The 20,045-nt window shown below is 53.4% G+C and overlaps 1 protein-coding gene across 1 annotated transcript; it reads left to right on the forward strand.

Annotated features, from left to right (window-relative positions):
* The first annotated feature begins 3,523 nt into the window (after positions 1 to 3,523).
* Positions 3,524 to 18,084, forward strand: LOC137663674 (hematopoietic lineage cell-specific protein-like). The gene is made up of 15 exons (XM_068401135.1): positions 3,524 to 3,603; positions 5,831 to 5,914; positions 7,332 to 7,405; positions 7,748 to 7,877; positions 9,062 to 9,172; positions 9,417 to 9,471; positions 11,526 to 11,636; positions 12,131 to 12,241; positions 12,873 to 12,928; positions 14,608 to 14,677; positions 14,921 to 15,057; positions 15,150 to 15,257; positions 15,465 to 15,765; positions 16,497 to 16,568; positions 16,935 to 18,084. Exons 2-15 carry the CDS (start codon positions 5,831 to 5,833, stop codon positions 17,069 to 17,071), a joined length of 1,557 nt encoding a protein of 518 aa, XP_068257236.1. The 5' UTR covers positions 3,524 to 3,603; the 3' UTR covers positions 17,072 to 18,084.
* Positions 18,085 to 20,045: the final 1,961 nt, after the last annotated feature.

The following is a 20,045-nucleotide window of genomic DNA, read 5'->3' on the forward strand; positions in this document are numbered from 1 at the left end:
AGTAAGGATGATAAGCAAAGTATGTTTCCTAAAAGCACATGATGCAAGTTTTCCTGAACTGAAATAAGACAAGCTTCTCCTGGTTCAGAGACGTTTAAATAATTTATACCTTCAGATGGAACAGTTAGTTACAGCTTAAATTAAATATAAAAATAAATAAAATAAACCCCCAGAAGGAGCTCCTGACCCTGATAATCATATAGTCTGACTTAACAGCTTGTGGTGGGACCTAATGAAAGATGTAGCATTTTAGCTGATGTTTCCTGTTTCAAACATTTCAACTTGTTGTTTCTTCTCTGTTTGATGGACCTGTCCTGCCTAGTTTTCTGATCTACCTGGAGCCTGAGGAGGAGACTGACCAGTGGAGCTGTGCTCTGCCATCTCTGGTACACACAACCTGACTCAGCATGGCCACCACTGCGGCAGGTCCGGGGTCTGGGTTTGTGCCAGGAGGAAGGCGGTGCTACCGGGGACAGGGAGGAGCGGAAGCAGGGTACTGCATGGGGCTATAAGAGGAACCCTCCTTATCCTCTCAGCTACCTTTCCAGAACAGGTATGAGGCTCGGGGTGTGGGAGGCAAAGCGCATGATGAGATAGAGGAGGAGGAACCTATGCAAGTACTCCCACCAAGGTCAGATCAACCAACCCCTTGTAACAAGAGCTGCGTTAAGACCAGTGCTGAGGAGAAACAACAGTGAGTTAGGACATGGGTGACTCCCTCCTGAGCAGAACGGAGGCACCCGTTTGCAGACCAGACCCTCTTCTCAGGGAAGTTTGCTGCCTCCCTGGGGCCTGAATCAGGGATGTCACATGACAACTGATGAGCTTAGTGCAGCCTTCGGACTATTACCCACTCCAGCTCTTTCATGTGGGTCTAATAAGTCCAACATTGATAAAAAGAGATTTCAGGGCCCTGGGAAGAATGCTAAAAGATTGAGGAGAACAGGCAGTGTTTTCCTCAATCTGCCCGGCAATGGAGAGAGACATGGGACGAAACAGGTGTGCCCAAGACATCAATACCTGGCTCCAGGACTGCCGCCTCCACCAGAACCACGGGAGAGTCTTTAAAACACAAGGTATGCTGGGGCCTGGTCAGGCACAGTCAACATGGGTTCACAAAGGGAAAGTGCTGTTTAATTAATTTGATATCCTTCTATGACAAGGTCACCCACCTAGTGGATCAAGACGAGGCAGTGGATTTTAGCAAGATTGCTGGATTTTCGTAAGGCTTTTGATACTGTCCCTCACAGCATCCTTCTGGACAACTTGTCCAACTGTGACATGATCAGGTAACGCAGCGCGTTGAGTGAAGAAGTGGCTGAATGGCAGGGCTCAAAGGGTTGTAGTGAATGGGGCTACACCTGGCTGGCGACCAGTCATCAGTGGTGTTCCTCAGGGCTCAATTCTAGGGCCAGTTCTGGTCAATATTTTTATCAATGAGCTGGATGCAGGAGTTTGCTGGTGATAATAAACTAGGAGGTGCTGTTGACTCTCTCAAGGGACAAGAGGCCTTTCAGAGGGATCTAGATAGACTGGAGCATTGGGCAGTCATCAATGCCATAAAATTTAACAAGATCAAATGCTGGATTCTGCATCTGGGACAGAGTAACACTGGGCACAAGTATAAATTAGGAGAGGAGGGGCTGGAGAGCAGCCATGCAGAAAGGAACCTGGGGTGCTGGGTGGCAGCAGGCTCAAGAGTAGCCAGCCATGTGCCCTGGCAGCCCCAGGGCAACCCACATCCTGGGCGGGGGCATCAAACCCAGCAAGACCACCTGGTCAAGAGAGGTGGTTATTCCACTGTATTTAATGTTGGTGTGGTGTCACCTTGAGCACTGTGTGCAGTGCTGGGCCCCAGCGTTTGAGAAGGATGCTCAGGTCCTTGAACACATCCAGAGGAGGGCAGCAAAGTTGGTGACAGGGTTGGAAGGCATGTCCTGTGAGGAGCAGCTGAGCACTCGGGGTTTCTGTAGTTTGGAGAGAAGGAGGCTGAGGAATGACCTCATGTCTGCAGCTTCCTGGGGAGGGGACATGGAGAGGGAGGTGCTGATCCCTTCTCCCTGGGATCCAGGGACAGGACCCCTGGGAATGGGTCAAAGCTTCATCAGGGGAGGTTCAGCCTGGACATGAGGAAGCATTTCTTTACCAAGAGGGTGGTCAAACCCTGGAAGAGGCTTCCTGGAGAGGTGGGCGATGCCCCAAGCCTGTCTGTGTTCAAGAGGCATTTGGACAACGCCCTTAACAACATGCTTCAACTTTTGGTTAGCCCTGAAGTGGTCAGGCAGTTGGAGTAGGTGATCCTTGTAGGTCCCTTCCAACTCGACTATTGCCCTCTGTTCTATTTGAAGCCCTGTACATCTTGCCATTGTGTCAAATAGAAATGACTACGCTAGGAGCTTTGCTTGCGTCACTTGACTCATTTAGAAAGGAAGTTATTCTGGTTTGAGATGTTTATCTAGTGTCAAACTAGTGTGATTCGTGCTATTCGTTGCAAAATTGTGCGCTTCCCAGCAGTTAGCAACGTACCAAAGAGTCTGATCTTTAAGTACTTAGGATTCTTTAACTACATGCTTTCCATCTTCCCAGTTGTCTCCGTTCAGCCGGCACCCAGGTCTAAACAACAACCGGTTGTTCTGTCACCCGCTGTCCCCTCCCCGACCGAGAAAGGGAATTGGGAAAGGGAGGGAGACTTGTGGGTTGAAATTTAAACAGATTTAATAAAATAAGAGAACCAATATCAATGCTAATACAAAAGACATGAAATTATACTTAGCTGATAGTGGTGGCAAGTCCCTCTGGGGACAGTAACCATTGAGAAGGGAGTAGAAGGAGGGAGAAGAGAGCAGAGCCAAGAGCCCCCATCCCCAGCACCTCTCCCGTTTATAGTGCCCCTGAGGTCAATGTCCCAGCACACACCTGGGCCAGCCTGGGGCAGCTGCCCTGGGTTTAACTGCTCATGGCCTCGGGACAGCATGGAGCAGAAAAGGGATTTGATAAACTTTATCCCCCCAAAACCAGGACACCACTTCAAGCTATTTACTTTTTTTTTTTGGGGGGGGGGAGGGGGCGTGTCCTGGAAGAGCTTTTATGTATGTATGTGTATGTCTGTGTGTGTTTTTATACATTTTTAATTGTGCTGTAAAGTACTGAGTCAATTTCATAACACGTTCTGTAAGCGGTAGCTCGCTTGCTTTGGCTCTCCTTGCAATCCTCAAGCCCAGGGGCTTCAGCCTTTTTACATTTTTGTACTCATAGGGCAGAATGGTTTTTTGGAAGAGATGAAAATGGAGATCACAATCTGGTTTTGCACGCTAAGAAATGTAACTGTGCCCCATCAAGCGCTACTCATGGAGCCACCGGTTTGTCTGCTGAGTCCGTGCCTTGTCGGCGTCCAGCGCCCCGGCAGCGTGCGGGGGACCCGCCGTGCTGGCGCAGGTTGTGGCACTCGTGGCTTGAGCAGAGCTGGGGCTGGGACGCAGGAAGTGAAGAGCTGAAGTTGAAACAGGAACTCGGGGCACGCAGCGGGCCGAGAGCTCTCGCCAGCGACAGGGGCCCGAGCAAAAAGCAGTGAGTTTGCCAGCAGGAGCCGAGGAGCCCTTAAAGGTAAGAAAGCTGAGCGGGTTTTGGGAGTGGAAAGTGAGAAAAAACAACAACAACAATGCAGGGTTTTGGTGGGCAAGGAGAACTTGCTGACCCAGCATGTGGGAGTTGATAGTGCTTGGCGTTTGCTTCTCAGGCTGTTGTTTGGCCATCGCTGTTGCTCTTGTGCTTGAGGCTCTCTCAAGATCCATGTTTCCAAATCAACCAGCACAACTGTGCCAAGTGTGGCAGCCCTGTATTCGTGCTGTAGTGGATGCTTTCATGGGGAAAAATCAGACAAACCAAAGGGCTGAGGGGCTACTCTGGCTGGTATTTCTCATTACAGAGGTGTCTGGAGCGTTGTGGTGTGATCACAGCCTGTGGTTTCTCATGGTTCCCAAGGTGCTCGGTGGGTGGCTTTGGGGAGTAGGTTGTCCAGAGCCATTTACAGCAGGATTTAAAACCCTGAACCACCTGCACCTGAGCCAGCTACTCAAGCCAGCTGCCCTGTCGAACAGCCCTGTGCTAGTGGGTTATTGCTGCTGGTTTATTGTTAGCAAAAATGAGCCACAAACTTTAAAAGCCTTTGGAGTGAGAGATGCCGATAAACTGTGGAGGGGGAAGAGGAGATGAAAGGCTTTGTTAGATTGTGCTGTGTCGTCCCTGTGACCCTTCCTGCTTCCCCTGCTTCCATTTGCAATTTGTGATATTCAGTTTGTCGTACGATTCCTGCTGGCGCATACAAGCACAGTGGGGTATGTCACAGACCTGCTCTGCTCTCGAGTATGACAACTTTTTTCTTTTTTTTTCCCCCCGAGGCAGCTTGGAGAAGGCCTAAAGCCTTCACAGTAAACCTGCCTTGGTCCTGCATCCTCTCCCTTAGCTATCTGGATCTTGTTTAACACAAGAAAGGCTCATCCCTCTGTGCCCTTTTAGTTTCTGTTGTCTCTGCTCCCTGGCCTTGCAGTGCTGATTCTCCAGACAGTGGGTAAGGGCAGCCTGAACCCAAACTGAGCACTGCACTGTGCTGACCTGGAAGGTTATTCACATATCAGCTTTTTGTGTAGTACGGTTAATTACTTATTCAGCATAAACGTGTTCCTTGCACTGAAGGCAGCTGTCCTGGACGCCTGGGGCCAGTCTGTAGGCTGCTGTATGGCTGTGGGATGGGGGGGTTAGTGCTGTTGGGAGGCACACAATAAAAGCACGCTGTTAAACGAGGATCCATCCCCCAGCAGTTCTCCTGGCACCTGTTGGTGTGTTTGCAGGTTTGTGTGGTGTTTGCAGCGACGTGACACAGGGCTCAGCAGCCCAGCCCTCGCTGCACGTTCTGGTCAGTCTTTCTGCCCCAGTCAAAAGCTGCTTTAGGCAACAGTAAGAACAATTTGGGGCTCCTCAAACCACAGGCAGAAACAGGTGGTGGGACATGAGAGCTCTGCTGAGAATGGCTGCTCCGTCGTGTAATCTTTCTGCTGTCTCATTTTGTAGAAAATGTGTTGTTTGGGAGGGGCTCTTTCATCCTCTTTTTTCACGGTCACCTTGAAAATGAAATGCAGGAGGTTTAGATTTCACATAACTTTTACTTAACTTCCTCTTCCTGGGCCTGTCGCTTCCTCCAGGCCTCACTGGGCAGCCCGTACCCGCAGCCACCGCAGCGCCGGCCTGTTCAGCCCTGCACACCTCATGGTTTTAGCCCCGTTTCCTTCTTTTACCACACGACAGACATAAACACCTCACCGCGCACTGCCCAGCACGCAGCTTTTCTCTGGACCTGCCCTAGCACACTAGGCAGCGATTAAAAGGTTGGAAAACAAAGAGACTTGAGGAGTCCAACCTCAAGTAAACAAGCATTGCATCACGGTGGCCTCCTGAGCCGTGACTGTGCTTGACAGAAGGGAGGTTAAAGCAGGAACAGCCTCCCCCAGCACGGGACATCAGTGTATGTTGGAAAAGCAGAACCTGGAAGGTGGATGCTAGCGCTAATTTTCATTAAAATAAGGCGTGCATTTTAACTGTGGAGTCAGTGTGCATGAAGACTGTGGTTTACACTTAAAATCCCAACGTGTTTTGCTGAATGGGGCACTGGGGCTCAGGGGCAGCTCTTCTGGGGTGCTCGGTGCTGCATGAGGGACAGCGAGATCTGCAAGGGTCCCTTCCAGCCCGCGTCAGGCTGCGGCTGTGGCGCTCTGACGTGACCACGTGAGCCACCCGCCTGCTGGGCTCTGGGTGACGCCGTGCTCTCCCTGTGCAGATGTGGAAGGCAGCCGTGGGACACGACGTGTCGGTGAAGGTCGAGGCTCAGGGAGATGACTGGGACACTGACCCTGATTTCGTGGTGAGTGTCTGGTGTGGTAACCATAGAACTGGTGGTGTGTGAAGGGTTCCCTGGCCCTAGGCCCGGGGTGAGGCACGGCAGGCAGCACCGCTGTGGTGCAGCACCAGCCAGGCCCCACCAGCCCCTCGCAGGTACGGCCAGGTCGTCTGACCCGTGAGCCATTTCTGACCCGTATCTACGTTTAGTCTCCAGAACTTCCTACATCGCTGTACCCCACAGCTGACTACACCTAATATTGCTTAAGGAATATAGAATATTTAGTTTCTTTTAAACCTGCTCCCTGGTAACTTCACCAAGTCCTCCCCACAACTTCTGCTACAAGAAATAGCGAAGATTGCATTTTTATCTTTCCCACACTGTAATTCTACAGGGTTCCAGCATTGCTCTCATTTGTCTTTTTTCCAGATGGAAAAATCCTTCTCTATTTAGAGTTACCTTGTGCAGATGCAGCTCCACGACTCTAAACAGCCTTGTTTTCTATCCAGTCCAGTTCTCTAGGCGAGATGGTGACAGAATAGATGGGCTCAGCCTGTGGGAACCCCATGCATTCATACAGTGTCATGGTTTTCATTTCCTATTTGATTCTCTGTTCCTTTTCTAAGTCACTCACACTTTGGCTTTTTGGCCAGTTCTGTATTTGCTGCTGTTCTATATAATTGCACATCATTCTGTATTTCATACGTCCTGAATGGTAAATATTTTGGAACCATTGTTGTGCAGATATGCTTTAATTTTGTACTTATTAACACTAACCTACATTTACAATTTTATCACCCAGTGATTTGGCATCACAGGATTTTTCTGCACTGCTTTGTCTCCTGTATTTGGTTAACCTAAACAGCCCTTCACTAACTCAAGACATTGACATCTCAGTCTTCATACCCTTTTTCTACACCTCTTAGGAGCACATAGCACAGGAGAAGCCCTGCTCCTCCTGGCACCAGGGAGTGCCAGCCATGCTTTACAGCCACGGGTCCCTCTGAGCTCTGAGACTTTGGTTTCCTTTCCAAGACAGTTTCTTGATGGACAGTCTCTTCTGTTACATGAGTCCTGTGTTTTCGAGGTTCAGTCTTGCCTAGTTATTTCCAGTAAAAAATTCTAGTTTTGGACAGAAAAGCAAGTGCCCTCCTCAAAGTTCCAAATTATTGTTTAAAAAAAATTCTATGCTGTCAATTTTTTTTTGTTTTTACTTCATTTCTTCTATTTGTGGAAGCATTTATAGAATCATAGAATGGTTTTGGTTGGAAGGCACCTTAAAGATCCCTGCCTGCCGCCCTCGCCCACCCCGGCCCGGGCCGTCTGGGCTCACTCGGGCCGGGCCTGACCCCGCGAACCGGCACCGGGCGGCGTCCCCCGGCGGGGCGGCGGGGGGCCGGAGCCCCGTTCGTGCCGCTGACGGCTGCGGTTCGCTCCGCAGAACGACATCTCCGAGAAGGAGCAGCGCTGGGGAGCCAAGAGCATCGCGGGCTCGGGCCGCGCCGCGCACATCGAGTGAGTGCGGGCGGGGGCTGCGGGGGGCTGCGGGCGTGCGGGGCCCGGGACTGCGGGCGGGCCGGTGCCGGGGCCGGGAGGGGTGGGGGCACCCGCTGAGCCGGCCGCTCTGGACCCTCCGCCAGCCCCCAGGGCAGCACCGGCTCCTGCACGGTGCGGGGTCTGTGCGTGTGCCTCCACCGCGCAGAGGGGCCTGGTGTGGGCATGCGGCGGCTGGCAGCGGGTGTGTGTCCTGCTTGGTGCTGGGCTCTGGCTGGTGCGGTGGCACGGGGATGCTCTGGCTGGCTGCGTGGGTCTGCACAGCCCCACGGTGACCTGTCCTGACTCTCTCTGTCTCGCCAGCATCCATCAGCTGAGGAACAAGGTGTCAGAGGAACATGAGGTCATCAAGAAGAAGGAGCTGGAGACTGGCCCCAAGGCCTCCTATGGCTACGGGGGCAAATTTGGAACAGAGCGGGACCGAATGGATAAGGTAATGGTTGTAGAGGGCTTCTTTGGGCCCCAGTGGAAAAGTCTTTTTCTCATAAAGGAAAGAGCATCCCTGTTTTCTGGTCTGACCCTGGAGGGAGAGAATGGAGAGCTGGCATGGCTGCGCAAATTCACACGTGCCTAGGTAGCCCATAGTCTGTCTCCAGGGTCTGTTTGAACCCATTTGTAAGCTTGTCTCTGCAGCTTCCTTGCAACACTCCCCTTAGCTGTGCAGAAGGACTTTCTGTGGTTTGTTTCTGCTGCATAACACATCAGGTGCCTCCCTACTTGTGCTTGGAGAACTGATGAATGATTCTCTCCTCACATTCTCCGTTACAGACCTCTGTCATCTCCCCAGGGTGAAGCCCTACTTCATATTCTCTGTTCTCACATTAGATCTGTTTTGTTTTCTGATAATCATCATCATGCTTCTTCCTGTACCCTTCAGCATTTAAGACTTCCTTTTTTCTCAGACGTGGTAAGGTTGCAGTAGCATTCAGTATGTGGGGTCACTGTGGGTGTGCATGATACCAGGATGGCAGGGTGGGAAACAGACGTTGCCCAGAGGCCAAACTGGAGCAGCCATGCTCAGACCCTTCTGCCCGAGCAGAGTGAGGATGTTTTTGTCGAGCAGCTCCTCAGCCTTCGTCCAGTCTTACCAGGACATTGCAAGTGTTCAGCCTCTGGCCCTTCTCCTGAGGGGTGTGTGCCATTCCTGGCCACGCCACCTCCTGCAGGGAGCAGGGGCACCCTGGCCTGCCCTGTGATCCCAGTCAGGTCTGCTGACCCTCAGACACAGAAAACAGGGAGCAGGTGCCAGCCCTGCTGCCTGTGGGCTCTCAGTTGTGCACGCCTGTGTGCACTTTTCTCCTCAGTTCCCCCATATGATTGCCCACCACTCCACTGGCATGTGGGAGCAGCGGGTGCTCACCATCCCACGGCTTGCACGGTGAGCTGGCAGTGGGGCCGTTTGCGTGGGGTGGCTGCCCGTGAAGCTGCATCACAGGTCTCAGAGCAGAGCTGGCCCTGGCAAAGGCTGTGCAGGTGGTATTGCCACCACCAGCACGGCCAGTTTGGACCTGTCACCTCGTGGCCGCCAGCGTCTTGGCAGCGGGGCAGAGCAAGTGTGTGGTGCCTGTGTCCGTCCACCCTGCTGGTCTGACCGAGTCACGCTGTCTCTCTTCTCAGTGTGCAGTGGGCCACGAGTACGTGGCTGACGTTGGGAAGCACTCCTCGCAGACGGACGCAGCCCAGGGCTTCGGGGGCAAGTACGGAGTCCAGCGGGACCGAGCTGACAAGGTGTGTTGGACAGGGCAGCTGAGACCTGGAGTGCGTGGGCTCTCACATGGGCCCGTTCTGGGCACACGTGGACAGCAGGGTGGTGTGAGAGGCTGGGGAGGCCCATGCCAGCCGAGGAGTGCCAGGCGCCTGCATGTTGCAGCACAAGATTGGGAGCAGGGTCCCAGCCTGGCCCCTGGAGGAGGGCGGGTGAGATGTGGCTTGGTCCTCGGGATGACTGACGTTCCTCCCCTTCTTGTTTCAGTCAGCACTGGGCTTTGAATACAAGGGTGAGGTGGAGAAACACTCGTCCCAGAAAGGCAAGTCCACGGGCATGTGTGGCCCCTTGAGAGTTTTCTCAGCCTCTCTCCTGCTCCCAGTATCCTGTGCTGTCTGCTGTGGCAGTCGCCTTTGTTGTCCTCCTCCTGTCACTTGTTTCAGATTCCTGTTCCCAGTCGGTCAACCCTGTGGCCCCATTCCCTGCTGTCCTCTCACCACCCTTCTGTTGTACGTTCTGCTTGTCTCTGTGTTTTGCTTTGAGGGAAGCTTCGTCATGGCTGAGCAGAGAAGACACCCCCACACGCACCCCCAGTGGATGGCTGATGCTCCCTTTCCTCTAAAAGTCCTTCTGGGCAACTGCTCCAGAGGGAACCCAAGCACTGTGAGAAGTGACTTCTGGAAAAGTGGCATATAAGAAAAAGCACAACAGTGGATATGGAAACAAAAGCCTATCCAGCACCCAAACGTTTGCGGAATTTTGGAGGTGATTCAACCAAACTTTGACATGTGCATACAAGCAGCTATATTCATGGAGAACATTGCAAGAACTGAAACTAAAGATATTTTAAATATCGTGCAGCCAAGAGAAGATGAGAGGGCGAGGCCTGTTACTGTTTCAGATAAATGTGAGGAATACTGCATCACCAAGAAAAGAACTGAATAATGTTCATTTCAGAGGAAACTATAAAAGAAGGAAGATATTTTTAGACATTCTTGGTTGATCTTAAATTAATGAATCACATGCAGTTGTGCTACGTTAACATATTGCTGTATAAGAGATTTTATACTAGATTGGAGATGTAGAAATTCATCAGGCTGTGTAAAACCACAGAAATCGCTCAGGACAAAACAAAAATGTTAGAAATAGGGTGTTTGGATTCTTTTTCATAAAAATGTGTCCATATTAGAAACACCGGCATCAAAGTAACAGTCAGAAAATCTATATTTGCTGAAAACAGCATCCTAAAATGTCCATTTCATAATGGCCCAATGGGTAAATAATAGTTTATTCGAGGTAAGTTTAAGAAATTTCTAGGACTTACGGGTTCATCCTTAAGTGATTGAGCTTCTATGAGAGCGCCGTTCTGGAATACAAAATGTTTTCATGCATATTTCTCTAGATCACAATCTTCATGGCTTGATAAGGCTGAATTTGCTGGAGAAGCCCCAACTCATTCCTGTGAAACGCAGACCTGTAAGAATAGGGTCAGGGAACAGAGAGAGGTGACTGTGAATTGCTCCTTCTGAAGAGTAGGGTTTGGAACCAGAGCTGGCGGAGCAGGTCTCTGACAGGGAAGTGTCTCTGTAGAGCCATCAGCTAGGAGAGAGCTGGAATGTCACAGGAGAGCAGCCAACAATAACAGGGTAGTCCTTGGAGAATAACTGAACACAGCTGAAGCTGGTTTAGAAGATGGAGAAGGGGGAGGCATAAAGGAGATGTGCTGTGCCTCTGTCACAGCCGAGCGTGCCAGGGACAGTCTGGGGCCGAGCTGGAGCACGTCTCCACAGACGTGGGTTTCAGCCTCTGCTGCAGCATCGAGTCAGTGGTTTCCTTGTAGAAGCTGAGGTTCCACTGTAGCAAGTGTGAGCCGTACAACAGGAGTTCGCTGTTTCTTCTGTGCTGTCAAGGGCCCAACAGACTTATTCACAGACCTTTGCAAGACTGGCAGGCCACAGGTTGAAAGCCTTGCGCTGGAGATGTGTGAGTGGGTGGGTGCCCAGGCTGCCAGTGCCCAAGTCTTGCCTTGGCTTTGATCCTTGGGTGGCCGAGCTCCCTGTGCCTCCCCAGCTGCCCTTGGCACGTCGCTTTTCTTCCTCGCCCTCTCTGCCTGCTGTGTCTCCTGCTGCCCGTGGCCCTCAGGCTCTCTTGCTGCCGTGACCCATCCTGTGCACCCGTTCCCATGGGCCCTCATCTTCAATGGCCCTCGTGCTGCTCCCTGCCATTCACTCTGTCCCCTCCAAACCACTTGCTTTTTCTGGTGCTTTCCATTGTCACTGCTGCTCTTCCTCCTCCCCAGTGCTGCTCCCCATCTTTATCCCCTCCCCTCACCAGCCCCATGCTCGGGGCAGCATTTCACTCCATGCTCCACCTCAGATTACTCCAAGGGCTTTGGTGGCCGTTACGGTGTGGAGAGGGACAAGGTGGACAAAGCGGCGGTGGGATTCGACTACAAGAGCCAGGCAGAGAAGCATGACTCTCAGAAAGGTGAGCTGGGGGAGCCCGGTGCAGCAGGGAGTGTCAGGACTGGGGCTTGGGACTGTGCCCACTGGGGCTGTGGGGCACTGGGCTTTCTCAGCCTGCTGCATGAATGGTGGAAGAGCTCTGGGGAGCTGTTGGGTGCCCACTGCTCGCAGCAAGGGCATGGGGCAGGTGAGGACACCATTGCGTGGTGCATGACTGCTGGAGAAAGTTCAGGCTAAATGAAGCAGAGCAGCAGATTTCTGTGGGCACAGCGCTCTCTTGGGCAGTATGTCACCAAAGGAAGGGTGCAGGGGAAGGCAGGCAGGTGCTAATAGCAGGTGACATGTCCCAGGGAGGAGGGAGGGCTGTTGCTACAGCCACCAGTGGGGAAATTTGGCCTTGCTCCCTGTCTTTCTCTAAGTCCTGGGCAGGGCTTGAGCTCACAGTGCTGCAACTTTTCCCTTTCCCTCCCTTGTCTGCTCTCTTCCATGCCATCATCTGGATCCCTGTGGCTGAAGACTATTCTGTGGGCTTTGGTGGGAAATTTGGGGTCCAGAAGGATCGTCAGGACAAGAGTGCCCTTGGCTGGGACCATCAGGAGGAAGTGCAGCCCCACGCATCCCAAACAGGTAGGGCCTTGCTGCCGGAGGTGGCACCACAATTTCCTTGGAGCACACCAGACCTAGAGCTAGTGGTTCACACTTGACAGAGATCCAGCTGCTGAAAACCGAGTGTGTACAGCGTGGTGTGGAGCAGCTGGGGCGTTGTGACCCCCCAGAGCATGAGGGTAGCTCTGCCAGAGCAGGGGCATGCTTGGATCAGTGGGGACATGGAATGCAAGTGCCTGAACCAGGCTTCCCACACCATACTGTGCTCTCTCGGTGAGGAACGTTCCTGATGATGAGCTCATTCAGGAGGTGAGCCCATGGGAACGATGCAGAGCAGTTCCAGGAACGGCTTCACTGCTGTGTGTTTAACCTCAGTGAACAAGGCAGCATCACACCCAGATGGCATGGCTGGCTCCTCACCCCGGTGCCTTGGAGGCAGGTTTGCCAGCGTACAGCACTGAGCACCTCTGCGCTTCGCTGAGAGGAATGGAGGGTTAGTCTTAAAAGCTGCTGCCCACAGCATTTCTGTTCAGCTCCATGTGTGATAAGATGCAGACGAAGCTAACTCATGTCACTGGTCGCAGCATGCTGAAGTCAGAGGTGCACAGAGAATATAAAATATTATAAAATAGCCTCATTTTTTTCCATACAGACTATGCCAAGGGGTTTGGAGGCCATTACGGGGTCCAGAAGGACAGAGTGGATAAGGTAAGTGTGCGCTGCAGCTGCCGTCGCTTCCTGCTCGTCGCTGCTCTTTGTGCTGCTGCAAGAGGAGAGACTTCCCGGGTGGAGCTGAGGTCCCACTGCTCAGGGCAGAGCCATTGCGAGGGAACTGGCCCAAGGTAAATGCCAGAGGGTGCCGGGGAATGCAGCCCGGGGAGACCACAATGAAAGGAAGAAAAAGGCCTTTTCCATTCTCAGCTGCGTTTGAATCATTCCACTCCCGGGCTGAACAGTCGTACACCCGCTGTCTCCTGGGGCCGGGTTGAGTAGCAGAGCCAGTGAAGAGCTTTCTGAGGGCATCAGTCTGTGCCCTCCTGGGTGTCCAGCACCATTCGAGATACTGGGAGTGTTCTGTGTGGCTGCTGGCCGTCACTCGTACCAGCGCTGTGTGTGCCAGCAGTCGGGATGAGCAGGGATAGCTCCTCGGGGGTGAAATTTTGTGAGTGCAGCCTCGTGAGAAGTCCGAGAGGCCACAGGCTATTGCACCGTTCAGGAACTGTCTCTTACACAGGAGAGGTGCTGGCTCAGGCTGAAGGCCCCTGTGGTGTCACGTCCCCAGCACTGGCTGGCAGGTGATGCTCGTGCAGAGAGCGGTATGCACACAGAGCGGTTCTTGCCTTGGGCTACCTCCAGCGAGAAGGTGGAGTTGCTGGGGCTGCGTTCCTCTCGCTGTCGTACTCGAGGCGTAAGGTTTGTTAGCAGGTGTCACACGCACGCATGACCCAGGAGAGCAGAGCTGCTCTCGGGGCTCCGCTGACAGCAGCAGGAGCTCGCCCACTCAGCCCGTTGGTGTCACCTGCAGGTAGAACCCTGGATGTGGCTGTATGAGTCTGAAAGCTGGATCTGACCTGCAGCTTCCTTTTTGTATGAAATAGTTTTCTCATGAAAGTAGATAAACCCCCTCTATCTCACTTTCTTTTTGCTGCAAACACTCCATGGAGTCACCATCTCTGGAGGTGTTTAAGACAAGACTGGACATGGCACTTAGTGCCCTGGTCTAGTTGCCATGGTGGTGTCAGGGCAATGGTTGGACTCGATGATCCCAGAGGGCTCTTCCAACCTCATTGATTCTGGGATTCTGTGATTCTGTGATGCTCTTCACACCTCATGAAGCCAGAGATATCTCAGATGTTCACACACGTTTTCACCCCGATGCTTTCCAGCCTGTACTGCTGTACAGAGCGACCTGCTGAAGGGACACACGTGTCTCATGGCTGGGCAGCTGCAGCTGTGCATCCCGTAGGGAAGTGCTTCCATGCCTCATGCCACGGGGCGTGCAGGGACGGGTGCATTGGGTCCCTGGACCTCGGGAAGTGGTAGACTGCCAGGCTCTTTGCCGTGTTGCCAGTGAGCGCCTCTGCCTTGAACACTCAGCCTTGCTGTCCCATGCAGCCTCCTCTGCTTGGCTCCACGTAGCCCTTCCAGCTCTCGGAGCACCCCCCCAACAGGAGCAGCCCTTGCCGGGGGCCGGAGGGCAGCAGGCACTCCCGCCGTGCAGGGAGGCATCGGGAGAGCAGGGCTGCAGCCAGCAGCCTCAGCAGGGCTGTGGCGGTTGTGCAGATGAGGACAGCAAAGCTGGTGGTCACCAGTAGCCAAACCCAGCTGGGGTTCTCGGCACTGGCCTTGCCTAACAAGCTGGATGCTTCGTTCACTTCCTCTTGCAGAGTGCTGCTGGCTTTGATGAGATGGCAGCTCCCACCTCCTCGTATGAGAAAACAAGACCACTGGAGGCAGGTGAGAGAACTGAGCACCAGCCCTGGGCTTGGTGGGAAGCTGTGGGCCCCACGGTCCCTCTGTGGCAGCACACTGGCCGGCATGTGCTGTCGTGGGATGGGGATTTAACCTGTGTTGAGGGTCTGGAGAAGGTGGCTGAACTGCAAGTTTCTCTGGGAGAAGCAGAGGTCTGGGCTTCTCCTGGATGCTTGGGGTGGTGGAAGGGAGCCATTGGGCAGGCTTGATCAGCTGTCTTCTCCACAGGAGCTTCCACTGGCACCAGCAGCCTGCGGTCACGGTTTGAAAGCATGGCCAAGTCAGCAGAGGAGGAGAGCAGAAGGCAGGCAGAGGGGGACCGGGTGAGGTGGCAGGCTCGGGAGCGCCAGGCGGCTCAGCGGAAGGTGAGCCGTGGCCATCTTGGCCTGTCCTCCAAGGCTTGCAACGCAGACCTTTCCTCAGGGACTGAGGGGATGTGGTGGCTTTTCTCCAGCAGGAAATCCCCCAGAGAGAGAAGGACCACACAGAGGCAGCCCCTGCCACCGTGCCAGCAAGGGTGCCTGGGAGTGCTGACCGAGGCGGGCGTGTGTCACAAGGAGAGCAGGTGCCAGGCGGGCTGGGGAGAGCCGGGACGGGGAGCAGGAGGGATGGGGCTGTGCAGAGGATGATGCTCCATTTGTGTCACGGTGGCACTAAAGGCCCCTGCAGCGGAGCGGGCTCCCTTGTGTTGGGTGCTGTGCGGTTGTGGGAGAGCTGCCTGCAGTGGATGGTTTGCAGGTGACTTTCCTGTCACTTTCTCACTTCATGACAGGAGACAAAAAGGGAGGATGAGGAGACACCACCCACTTTGCCACCAAGGCCAGCAAATGTGGGTGAAGAGCTGTGCAAGATCCCCAGCCAGGATCAGCCCATCTACAGTGAAAGTTTGGATGTTGGTGGAGACTATGAGGAGCTGCTGGAGCCCCCTGGCTACTGTGACGGTACCAATGGAGGTGCTGACTATGAGGAGCTACCAGCACCCTTGGGAAAGCTGGATGCCATCTACGATGATGGAGGAGAGGACTACGAGGAGATCCTTCCTGAGGAGCCCAGCCAGAGCCAGCCCCACCTGGGTGAGTACTGATGGAAGCGTCCATGTCTTGGGGAGCTTGTGTCTGTCCGCTCACCTCACTGGATGTATGGGACAGACTCCAGAGGGAATTTGTATCCTGAAGTTTGCTGTGGTCAGGGTGGTAGCCCATGATGAGGGAGACTTGATCGTCTCCCACTCCCTTGCCCCAGATCAGCTGCATGGGATCCTGGGCCAGGCAGCAAGTATCCCTGCTGGAGCAGGACTCAGGCAGGAGGACCAGAGGGCTGCTGTGGGCTCTGAAGAAGCTGGACGTGGACTGATGCTCTTGGTGCACTTCTTCCTGGCAAGGGGGTTCCCTCTGAATTCAGCCTGTCGCTCAAACGGCTGGTGCTCATGAGACCTGATCTGGTGGTGTCTCCTGGGTGCGAGCAGTGCAGGGTAGCCTGTCTCCAAGCACATAAGCAAACTGCATGGGCTGCTGTTGATGTGGCTGTCATCGCTTTGCTGGTACTGGAGATGGTAACTGGGGAGGCTGGAGTTATGTCTGGCCTTTTTCTTGGGAGAGGAACGTGAAGCAGCAGGACCCCACCTCTCTCCTTGTGGAAGGGGAGGGAAGTCATGCCTTGCTTTGAGCCACGGTACAGCTCTGCCTGTTAGTAGGGTTTGGATGTGGTTCACCCCACGGCTGACAGCTGGGTGGAGGGTGGCACTGACCAGATCTATGTGGCTGCTGTCAGCTTCTTTCTCATCTGCCTGTCCTGTCTTCCACAGGGGAAACAGACAATGTTTATGAGGTGGAGAGCAATGGGACCTGCGCAGTGGCTCTCTACGATTTCCAAGGAGGTGGGTCTGCCATCCAGGCTGTGGGGAGAGGCACTGGGAGCTGGCTGGGGCGGTGCGACAGGGAGGTGGTGGCTTACACCATCAGCAGTGCTGAAAAGAAACTTGGTGGTTTAAATTTCTTCTTCTTGGAAAGCCGGGTGAGACCTGACTTGGGAACACAGGAACTTCATCTTTGATCTGTGAAGTCTTGCTCCTTCTCTGCTTTATGCGTGCTGTTTGATGGAGATGGATGAGAGGAGCTCTGAGGGTTATCAGAATGCTGCTTCTGTATTCTCCTCCTGGCAGGGTGGGAGGGGGGGATGTAAAACCAGCTCTCTCTGGGGCTGTCTTTGCATTGTGACTATCTTTTCTGAACGATTTTTGCAGATGGAGATGACGAGATTTCTTTTGATCCTGACGACACAATCACACACATCGAGATGGTGGATGAAGGCTGGTGGCGGGGGCAGTGCCGGGGCAAAGTAGGCCTCTTTCCAGCGAATTACGTGAGGCTTCTGCAGTGAAACCAGTGCTGGCCAAGCTGCTGCCTTCCAAACTGTTGCCTCTCTCTGCTTCAGCCTTTTATGTGTTAATTAGCTTAATTGGGCTCGGCCTGGCGTGTCTACGTGCAAAAACCAGCAAGGAGCAAACTGGCAGTGTCTGAGGGAGTGTTTTGGCCTGTGCCCAAGAGGACTTTGGTTCCCATCCACTTCCAGATGGGAAAGGTGGGATGGTTTAAGAGCATGCGAGTGTGTTATAAGACGTCTTGTCTGCCTAGGCTGTCCCACATGTCACCCAGCAAGCTTGCAGGAGAAGGGTGTCCATTCCTGTCCCCAACAGGGCGATTCACAGAAAACAAACGCCAGATCTAATCCAGCCAAGGCAGAAGGGACGTGACCTATGGGACCTTTTAAAGTTGCTGTGGCCCTGGTTGTCCTCCTGCCCAGGGGTCAAGGAAAAGAGCACTGTGAAGGCCAAACTTGCCTTTGTTCCCAGGAAGGGTTTCCTCTTGCAGGATGAACCGTGCTTGCAGCATGGGGTAGAGAAACACGAACCGGGTCTGTCTGGGCAGATTTGAGGGCTGGGGCCTGGGAGTGTTTGACCATCACAGTGAGCGCTGCTGACTTGTCCTGCACACAGACACAGCGTGGCTGTGGTGAGCTGCTCCATTAAACAAGAGAAATGCGAGCTGGCACAATGAAAACGTAGGAGCATCTTGCTAAGGTAGGAGATCACTCGCTTGGTTTTCCTCTGTGTGCCAAGAACGCTGTTGGGAGACGTGTCATTGCTGGGGTAAACCTTGAAAAAGGAAGTGTAAAAATTTGATTATTTTCTGAGAAAAATTGTTCTGGAAAATCTGTTGTTATTTACAGTGTCCTGCTTATCTGACACGGTTTGGTGAAGAATGAGTTGCATAACCCAAAGGTGTATAAACTCTGTAACTGCCCCATTCAGGCAGAGTTCCTGCCAGCAGTGTCTGCCACCCTGCTGCGCTGTGCTCACCCTTGTAGCTCCAGTAATTAATAAACTGCTTCTGTTCTGGCCTGACTGAAATTGTGCCCCGGTTATTCCGTGACAGCACGTCCCTGTGTCTGTTGTGGGCTCGGTGCCTTGCACAGTGAAGAGGGCCCCTCCTTCTAGCCCACCTTCATCACACGTGTGGGGAAAGGGCTGAGCAGGTGGGAAGCAGGACAAGAGGAAAGTTTTTTATTGTTAATGTTTAAAGCAGTTTTCAATAATAATCTGATGCAAACCGAAGCCCTCCCTTGAACCAGTATATTCCAGGCTAGATGCTCAACGTGCCGCTGTGGGAGTTGGTGGTTGTTCCTCTGTGGTGTGCAAGTGCCATCACAGCAGGAGTAAATCAGAGACAGGCTGAGCAGATGTGAGAAGCTGCGGGAGCACACCCGTGCAGTGCCAGCAGCAGGGGTGCAGGGGGGGACACCCGGTGACACCCTCAGAGTTCAGTGTGGCTCACGGCTTGGTCCTGGACTGTCGTGCACTTGCACAAGACAGTACTACCCCTGCTCAGTGTTTGATACTGAGAAAAGTCACAATCTGGGTCTGTCAGTCGTGGGAAAGACACATTGTGATTCAGGTTAGAAATTGTCAATTTTAATGTAAATTTTCTGGAGATTTTTGATTTGGGCTTTTGGTTGGTTGGTTTGTTTTGGGTTTGTTTTTCCTTCTCTGAAATAGCTTTCCCAATATTTTTTCCTCATGCAGTTCACCCGTTATTTCCTGATGTTCCTTTCCAGGGGGCTCTCCAGAATGGGCAGACTCTCTCGTGTGTCCTAGTGAGACTCTGAGTTAGGGGCGTTTCAATCATGTTTTGCAGCCAAGAAGGGTGTGTAGCAAGTAGAGCTGGCTGAGAGGCTTGCAGCCTGTTTGGGTAGGAGCAAGAGGCCATCCCAACACATGGGTTACAGAGACATTTTTTTCCCTGAAGAATAAGATTAGTGTGTCTTGTGCACTAAGAAGAACTGCTCCCTACAAGCTAAATGCCATTTTTTTACTCTCCAGTGTTTTATTTGGGAACAGACTGGATTTTGCTGGATATCTCTTGATAACTGAGCTATGACTGAGCATGTTTTGGCCCCTTCCAGCCCACCAGCCCCTCTGGCACAGCCGCAGACGTGCTGCAGCGGCCACGCCAGCGTCCCTCCCCACGCAGCCCCTCACGCTGCTGGCTGGCTGCTCTGGGCGTCTGCCGTGGCGTGGGACGCTGCTGGCCCTCGTGGACCTGCCCGCAGGCTTGGCCAGCAGTGGGGTTGCCCCAACACCCGTGCGGTCCTTTGAGCTTGGATTTGAGCTTGGACCCCGTTGCAGAGCCCGTGCAAGAAGAGGTTGAGCTGGGCGAAGCTGGCAGCCCCACGTCACCAGCCATCCACCACTGTTGTCCACAGCCACACCACGCACAACAACTGCATTCTGATTCTTTTATGGCTCTAAAGCAAAGCAAGCATTTCTGGTGAGGATGTAAGCAGGGCCAGCTCACAGCTCTTGTCGTTTGACCAAAGCTGCTGTGCTGATGTACAAAAAGCTACTGGGCTTTCGTGGAGCCTGGAGACACCCCGCAGACGTCGGCCTCAGTGCCAAAGGGTGTGTGGAAGGAGGATGGTGTGACGGCCCCTTGGCAGAGGCCAGATTTCGCAGCCCAGGACACTGCCCCTTGCCCCGTGCAGGGCCTGGCTCAGCACCTTGGCTCTGCTCGGTGCCAGCACGTGTCCGGTACCACATGGAATTGCCTTTTACAGCCCTCCCTGGTAGCAGCGTAGCTACAACAGGTCCTGCGCTGGGCTCAGCACGTGACACTTGCAAAATAAAGACATAATCCTGGAACTGAAGCCTTGTTCCCAACTTGATTTTGCCATTCTGCCATCAGTGATGTGCTGAGGGTCAGACAAGGGATGGCGGTGTGATGCCCACTGCTGCCATCAGAGATGTCCCGCAGGCGGGCGATGCCACACCAGCGCCCTGTTGCAGTCCCAGCGTTGC

The sequence above is a fragment of the Nyctibius grandis genome, chromosome 5 (genome assembly GCF_013368605.1).
Source record: "Nyctibius grandis isolate bNycGra1 chromosome 5, bNycGra1.pri, whole genome shotgun sequence".
Taxonomy (NCBI): domain Eukaryota; kingdom Metazoa; phylum Chordata; class Aves; order Nyctibiiformes; family Nyctibiidae; genus Nyctibius; species Nyctibius grandis.

What these genes read in the sequence shown, in the direction of transcription:
- LOC137663674 (XM_068401135.1), top strand. Translation starts at nt 5,831, where the DNA reads ATGTGGAAGGCAGCCGTGGGACACGACGTGTCGGTGAAGGTCGAGGCT. An exon ending in GCCAGGCGGCTCAGCGGAAG is followed by an intron (nt 15,058 to 15,149) that starts GTGAGCCGTGGC and finishes TTTCTCCAGCAG; the next exon opens with GAAATCCCCCAGAGAGAGAA. An exon ending in CCAGAGCCAGCCCCACCTGG is followed by an intron (nt 15,766 to 16,496) that starts GTGAGTACTGAT and finishes TGTCTTCCACAG; the next exon opens with GGGAAACAGACAATGTTTAT.